General features: G+C 43.9%; 3 protein-coding genes across 3 annotated transcripts in view; all 3 read left to right on the top strand.

The window, feature by feature from the left end:
- Positions 1-781, top strand: part of LOC134190979 (E3 ubiquitin-protein ligase LRSAM1-like) — an 11,108-nt gene extending 10,327 nt beyond the window's left edge. The window contains exons 23-25 of the mRNA XM_062659536.1: positions 13-144; positions 206-406; positions 469-781. Coding sequence (XP_062515520.1) covers positions 13-144; positions 206-406; positions 469-591 — 456 coding nt within the window. The 3' untranslated portion in view covers positions 592-781. The remainder of the gene's footprint in view (positions 1-12; positions 145-205; positions 407-468) is intronic.
- Positions 782-1,679: 898 nt separating this feature from the next.
- LOC134190978 (mucin-2-like) lies at positions 1,680-5,826 on the top strand. Its single transcript, XM_062659535.1, has 6 exons — positions 1,680-1,991; positions 2,065-2,285; positions 2,401-2,580; positions 2,648-2,920; positions 2,983-3,160; positions 3,460-5,826. The coding sequence occupies exons 1-6, from the start codon at positions 1,910-1,912 to the stop codon at positions 5,358-5,360; spliced, it is 2,835 nt and encodes a 944-aa protein (XP_062515519.1). The 5' UTR covers positions 1,680-1,909; the 3' UTR covers positions 5,361-5,826.
- Positions 5,827-6,243: 417 nt separating this feature from the next.
- The window catches only part of LOC134190921 (beta-chimaerin-like), a 1,587-nt gene continuing 330 nt past the window's right edge, over positions 6,244-7,500 (top strand). The window contains exon 1 of the mRNA XM_062659463.1: positions 6,244-7,500. This exon is cut by the window's right edge and continues 330 nt beyond it. Coding sequence (XP_062515447.1) covers positions 6,244-7,500 — 1,257 coding nt within the window.

Raw genomic sequence — 7,500 nt, 5'->3', positions numbered from 1 at the left:
TTTGTGTGTTAGATCGGCGTTTACCAAGTTGGCTTGCGGCATAGTATACTCGCATGCGTCCAGAACTACGTCAGTGAAGAAGAGCGAGCAGCAGCTAAAGCAAAGGCAATCGAAGCTGGTGAAATAGAAGAAGGCTATACACCAGTGAACACTAATATTCATTTCAGCAAGTGATTGTGTATATATCAGTGTACCGTTTGCATAGCCTGAAATGCCAAAAGGAGGAGTAGTTGGTGGTCCTTCTGCACCTGTTCTTGATGAAAATGGTTGGGAGATGGTTGAGGCTCCAACTGCTCCCACGTTTGATGAGTTATCCAACGCACCTTCTGCTCCTCTTGAACCTTCAGGAGCTGTGGCACAACTAGCGACAGCTGAAGCCGAGTGTGTGGTCTGTCTGAGTGAGAGAGTGAGTAGACATGTTGGCACACTGTCTTGTATGTTTATGTTAAACGGGTGTATTGCTTGTAGCCCAACATGATCTTGCTCAACTGTGGTCATGTCTGTTCGTGCGAGGGCTGCTCGGTGCATCTCAATCAGTGTCCAATGTGTCGTCAGCCTGTCGCGAGGAGAATCAAACTTTTTATGCTCTAAAGTTGTAAGCAAATATTTTGCCATTTGGTGCGTTTATACACACAGTTTCGTCCACTAAAGTATAGCTTACCTACGTACTGCAGGAGATGAGTTTGTATATGTGGATTATAATGCTGCAGTCGTGATAGTAAATGCTTTCTTGTATTCATTAATTGATATTTGTTATTTCACTGCATTAAACGGATCTGGACTCATGCACACAACCGGATTACTCAAATACTGATATAGAGGCTCTGTAGTGTTCAAACTGGGACACGTGTTTTGGAAAGGTAAAGTGGCGATAGGTATGTCAGTGGAGTGGATGGTCTAATGTTGCAGGTGAACAAGTGATGCATAGAAAGGTCTCTGTTGTATTACAATATTTTGTATTCTCGTACACACACACACACACACACACACACACACACACACACACACACACACACACACACACACACAACACCATCTGCATTGGCAGTGTTATGCTGTATGTACATCCTGAGTCATCCTTGTAGTTTGGTATTCAGTTCTTGACATTCCTATCACTTATATTTACTTTGACTTTGCAATCATTTTCTATGATTGTGCCTTGAATTCTTGTAGTGGTGTAGCCTGGCATCTATTTTTGAGGGGGCAATTAATTGTCCCCAAATTTTGCTACACTATTTGCCAAATCGGGCAGATGAAGAAGATTGCATCTAAGTTAACTAGAAGAAGTGAACGAAGGTTGATTTGATTCCGTTTGTTGTCAAAATTGTATGTTTTGTCATATTTAATTAAGTAACAACTATCACTAGCGGGTAGCAGCTAATTGTAAAGGCATTACTATCTAATAAGGAGTTTTGATGATGTGACCCTCGAAACCAGACTTTCCTCCCCAACTGCTGGGGGCAAAGCTACGCCATTGATTCTTGCCAAAACGAGTGTGTGTGTGTGTGTGTGTGTGTGTGTGTGTGTGTGTGTGTGTGTGTGTGTGTGTGTGTGTGTGTGTGTGTGTGTGTGTGTGAATACTTGCAGTTTGGCTTCAAAAGACATCACAGAGCAACGGTGTGTACGCACCTTGTGAAGGAGGTCGTAGAGTATTTTAATTCCATGCAGAGGATCACTTAGTTAATTATAAGCCTGTTCTGGGGGGGGGGCACTGGAAGGCATTTTGACAGAGTTGACCATAATTTACTTTTTCTCTCAACGTGGTCTTTCGCCTTCTGGAACTTGTTATAAAGGCCTAAAGGCAACAGGTTAATGGGGCGGAACATTTTCGTTTTAGTTTAACGCTAGCGTCTACGTAGTTAATGGTTCTTATCACGTGCCGTCTGGTGATCAAAACCAACGCTTACCTATGGCTGTGACACTCAAATTGACATGGTACACGTGGTTATCTGCTGTCAGTCTGTTAAACAACATTGCTCAGCATTCATTAGGTTTGAAACCAATTGCTCTAGTGTATCATCATCCCAGCAATAGTTTTGTTTCTCTTTCCATTACCGTCTCAAGAGGTCACCGCAAACTGTGCGGGTTGCAATCCACTGGTGGGAGCGTATTCAGGCTGCAATACCACAAACGGACAGTGCAACTGCCTCACTGGCGTAACAGGAACGCTTTGTGACCACTGTCAAGACGGATATTTTCTTCCGCCTTTGGATGGTATCACACTGCAAGCAAGAGAAGCTGCCTGTACGAGGAAATTTGAAAACGGAAACTCGGAACAGTTCAAGGTACAAATAGTGTTGCTGTATACGTAATGTAGTGATCAACATACAGTCTACATGCAATCAACTTTTCAATAGACCATTAACTGTATTACTTTCTGTGTGATAAACTTTTCTGTAGTGTTCTGTTTCTGGAGGATCGACATCGACAATGAATAACGGATCCATCGAAATCGGTTACTACACTTACTGCAGACAGCACGACTGCTTCAGTGGTGCATCGTTTGCGAGAAGCATATCTGTAACTTTCAAAGCGACTGTTCCAAAGTCTACAAACTACAGCATCGTGCTACGTTACACAGTAATTTAAATTTCTTGGTGAGTAAATTTGTAATCGAGATAGTAATTATCTGTGTGTATACATGCAGGGTCAGCGAAAGGCAGGGAATTGGAAAGACGTTAAAGTCTATCCCGATATTGATTCCCCTGGATTTGTCCATATAACTGATCCATGCTATCGACTGTCTGTGTTGGGAGACCAAATACGGAAACATACCCTAACAATACCTCCAGAGCCAGATGGTCGTACTCCAATATTCCAGCCATTCTGTTTACCTCAAGGAGTGAAGCTTACACTTACTATTGAATTTCCCAGGCCACAGAGTTCATTTTATTTCAATGATCAACTACACTTACATTCAGTAACCTTGTACAGACTTCCTCATTCTCGATTTCATTCACAATGACTGCATCTCTGTTTCAGGTGGTTTTGATACCAGATTTGTCTTATGCCCTGGAAAACGTGTCGTTTACTATGAAAGACTTGGTAGAGAGATGCATCTTGTCAACTGCAAACGCTACTGGCGTTGTACACCAGATTCCTCCTTTCTGTGCTGGAATTTCATTCGTAAGCATATCGTTTCTCTATGGTGGATGTCTAGGTAAATCATTGCAAAGTAAATTACAAAATTAATGTAAACAAATACCTCAGCACCTCTGATTAATTAAAAACAAATTATAGGCCATGAGTACGATGAGATAAGTCAATCAGTCACAACCATTGTATTCTACCTTTTTGGAAATAAATTATTGTGACTGCATTTGAATATGGTTAATTAATTAATTAATTAATTAACTTTAGTGCCTAATTATTTGAATTACATTGAGTACTTGGGGTGAGCATATGTCTGCCACACAGACATCAATGCATCAGGGAACTCAATTTTGTTTTCCTCTGTAGAATGCAAGTGTGGTGTTGGGTATTGCAATCAGACGTCTGGTCAGTGTCGGTGCAGGACTGGATGGAGTGGATCACAATGTGAACGATGTGACCACGGGTATTATGCAACTTCGAGTAGGATGACGAACAATGGAAACATAACCAACACATGTCTGCCTTGCCAGTGTAATGGCCTGGCACAGACTTGCAACCCACTAAATGGCACTTGCATCGACTGCAAGAATAACACAGTTGGACAGCATTGCCAAAGTTGTTTACCAGGTTATGTAACAGTGACTGCTACAGGAAGTCTCAAAGGATGTCAGCCATCGACAATTTCTTTCAGTAAAATTACAGCACAGGCCATGACGACAGTGTCACCAACAGTATTACCTTCGAATCTATTTTCAATAGTGTCTGTTGCCTCTCTGCCTAGTTCTACACCAATTGCTTTCAGCAAGACTTTGTACTCACCCTATGTATCATTAATCAATATTATGACTACAACTACTCCATTGATCAGCCAAATAGGAACGACACCAGTAGTTCCTATGATGACAACTGAAATACAAGCATTTGTGCTAACCAAGTCATCTTTGAGCATAGCTAGATTAACGTCTAGCACCAGAGCCAAAGCCGTCTCATCATCGACAATCCATTTTATCAGAGAATCGTCATTGGTCACTAAAATGTCTGAACGGACTGCTCTGATGTCATCAGAATTCTTTGTATCATCACAAAGACCAAGTGTTGCAACAACTGCAGGACAATTTACCAGGACGTCGTGGTCAATGCTGAATGTACATTCTGATAGAAGCAATTTCTCGATGTCATTGACCACTGGTCGTTTGCGTAAAAGTGCAAGTACAACAGTTCGACATCCTATGGCCAGTATGACACTTCAGACTACAAAAACTGCTCATAGAGTGTTGCCTTCGATTTCATTACTTGGATCTGCGCATACAGGATCCACTGCATCAACATATTCAATTTCATCTGGGAATCGAAGTACATCACAATTGAATAGTGTGTTGCAAACATCTCTCCACTACAGCACAGTGACTGTGTTACATCATTCTTATTTAAAATCGCATAATTTGGCAGCTACGAATTTGTCCCATCTTTTGCTTAGGAAATCTATTGGTTCGTCTATTACTATCACTAGTACACCATCAGTACCAGCAGAATCACAATTGTTATCGCTAACATTGTCATCAATATCAACAGCAGCAGCAACATCATCATTACAATCATCACCATCACCATCGCCGTCATTAAGAACAACTACGACACCAGCAGCAGCAGCAACATTGTTTTCCTCATTCAACTCCAGTGGCATTTCATCAGTCATTTCACAAGTGTCTTTCTCCACGATACTCAATACCAATTCTGCTGTTCAACTGTCAGTGCCAAAGCAAGTGGGCAGTAGTTCTATTGTTCAGCAGTCACATTCTTTTTCACGGTCTAATTATTTCAGTAAACTCTGGACGTCTGTAATGCCATCAACGTCGCACCTGTTACTGGTTCCATCTCCACATCCAACTGAAGAAACTTCAGTGGGTCTATCATCAATTGCTCCATCGACAGTGATCAGTGGGTCCCAGCATTCTTCACTGTCTGCTCTTTCTTCAATGCCAACATTAGTAACAATGGTCATTACTGAGAAAAGTCTAAATACCACAAGTTTGCCATCTCATGCCCCTACTCACACCAAGAACAGCCATTTAGTTATCATAACAGTATCGGTTGTTGTGCCTCTTGCTGCTCTTGTTGTCGCTGCATCAATTTGTCTATATCGGAAACGAAGACGAAGATCTACTAGATACAGAAGTCAAAGGGAGTCTGCTGTCGAGTTGCAAGAACGAGGTAATTATAGACTTCTGTCTGATCCTGTGTGGGATGAGTTTGAAGACGATGCTTAATGACACCGACATGGTTGATAGATGCCCTACCATTTTACTACTCATACAGAAGCTGCTATTACTTGACATGCTCTGCATGTCTGGGAGCATGCGTTGGAGTTTATGCTAATATATATATATCAAAGAGTCATGATTGGACAGACACGTGTAACGCAAACGTTTAAGATGAAAATAATTAAGTATTCATAACTTTCCACATAAATTCTTGGAAACCGAGGAGACTACAGTATTTGCATTGAGATTCAACCACACATTGAAAACATAATATTGACGAAAAAAGCGGAAGCACCACTAAGAGTTACGTAATTACTGCCTGTCATCTTATCCAACAAATAGCCCACGCTTTTTCTGGTTTCAACTTCTGTCAACATAGACAATCGTTAGGTACTAAACTGTACATGTAAAGCCACTCTGTAAATGTCCTAGAAACTACACTCTACATCGATCTGACTCTAGAGTAAAATCATACTACAGAGTACGTATAGTAGCCTAGATTGCAGTTAGCATCTACTGCGCCACAGTATGACATTGATTACACGCCCTAGCTAGCGACAACTACACACGTGTACCTACGTATCTGCAATGTTTCTCTTGCAACCCCCTCTCCCTCCTACATGTACAGCTACACAGCTAGCCCAATTGCAAGTCTAGTTGCTCCCTAGCCACACAACGAAAACGCCAGCTACACAGCCTAGACAGAGAAAATGTAGGAGTAACAGCCCATCCCACGAGTTCCCGTGTACATCATGATGCAATTCATGTACTGGAAACACACCTCATTACCATTACGTCATACCCAACACGTAACTGCGCAACAAGTAAAGCAATCGAGCAGCAAACTGAATTCCCCCGGGTTCCTAGACCCCGATATAGTCCCTTCGGAATGTCGTTAAAAGTGCGCAACATTCGTCTACCTCAGGAGTCGTCGTCAGAGCCGACCTCGAGACGGAAGGAACAAGAACAACCAACGAACAACAAGCAGAAGGAAGAGAACGAAGGCGGCGGCGACGATTTTGACTACGACGAGCTCGCCATGTGGAATCCCTATCTCTACTCACTACAGCAAAAGGCTCCCAAGCCTCGTCCCGTCGCGTGTAAACCGCCTCTCCTGACCAGACCGTCACAATATGGGTCTGAATACCATGGAAGTGTCTCCCGTTCGGATGCGAGCGCGCTGCTCGTCGAGAGCGGCTCCTACCTCGTGCGCACGAGTTACACATCACCCGGCGACTTCAGCCTCTCGCTCAACTTCGAGGGCCGCGTGAAGCACTTCAAACTCTACCACGACGACGAGAACGGCCTACACTATGTCGGTGAGAAGCGTTTCGACACGATGCACGACCTGGTGAAGGACGGACTGATTACGTATTACATCGAGGCTCACGCTCAGTCATACATCGAGCAGTTGCCGGAGGAGGGACTGAAGTACACGAAAAATCCGAGACTCAGAGCGCGCCCTCCTAAGGCTTCTGTCATTGATCATTTCAATGGTGAAAGTGGCGGTGATGGAGAGTTGTATCACGAAGCGGGTGTTGTGTTTCGACGTTCGTTGAGAGAGAATTCGAAACAGGCGGCGACGGAAGGTAATCAGAGTGTCGAAGTTTCGCGTCCGGCGTCGGCGTTCGTGCACCCGACGCGACGGATGCGCATTCTAGTCGCCGCCGACAACCCGGCGTTATACGAGAAGGCGCATGTTTTCAAGGTGAGCACGTTTCACGGGCCGAATTGGTGCTATTTCTGTCGGAATTTCATGTGGGGGTGGAGACAGCAGGGAGTGCGGTGCGCTGACTGCGCATTTCAGTGCCACAAAGGGTGTTCTGCGCATGCGCTGAAAGATTGTCAGCCTGATCGAAGGAGACTGAAGCGACTGTTTGGTGCCGATTTGACTACAGTTGCGAAAGCATATGGCATGAGGTATCCGGTCGTGTTAGAGAAATGTATCACAGAGATTGAGTCACGTGGTCTCGACTCCGAAGGTCTATACAGAGTCCCCGGCTTCGCCGACGATGTCGTCTCGATCAAGCATGCGTTCGATAAGGACGGTGCAACGGCTGACGTATCGTCGGATCGATATCCAGATATCAACACGATCGCTTGCGTTCTCAAGCAATATCTCCGAGAACTCCCGATCCCCCTGATT

Source organism: Corticium candelabrum, chromosome 15 (assembly GCF_963422355.1).
Source record: "Corticium candelabrum chromosome 15, ooCorCand1.1, whole genome shotgun sequence".
Taxonomy (NCBI): Eukaryota; Metazoa; Porifera; class Homoscleromorpha; order Homosclerophorida; family Plakinidae; genus Corticium; species Corticium candelabrum.
The sequence above is the reverse complement of the archived record's forward strand: the minus strand, read 5'-3'. Positions and strand labels throughout refer to the sequence as shown.

Coding starts and splice junctions, on each gene's coding strand:
- LOC134190978 (XM_062659535.1), top strand. CDS start 1,910: ATGGCTGTGACACTCAAATTGACATGGTACACGTGGTTATCTGCTGTC. Junction 2,581..2,647: donor GCATCGTGCTACGTTACACA/GTAATTTAAATT, acceptor GTATACATGCAG/GGTCAGCGAAAGGCAGGGAA. Junction 3,161..3,459: donor TCTCTATGGTGGATGTCTAG/GTAAATCATTGC, acceptor TTTCCTCTGTAG/AATGCAAGTGTGGTGTTGGG.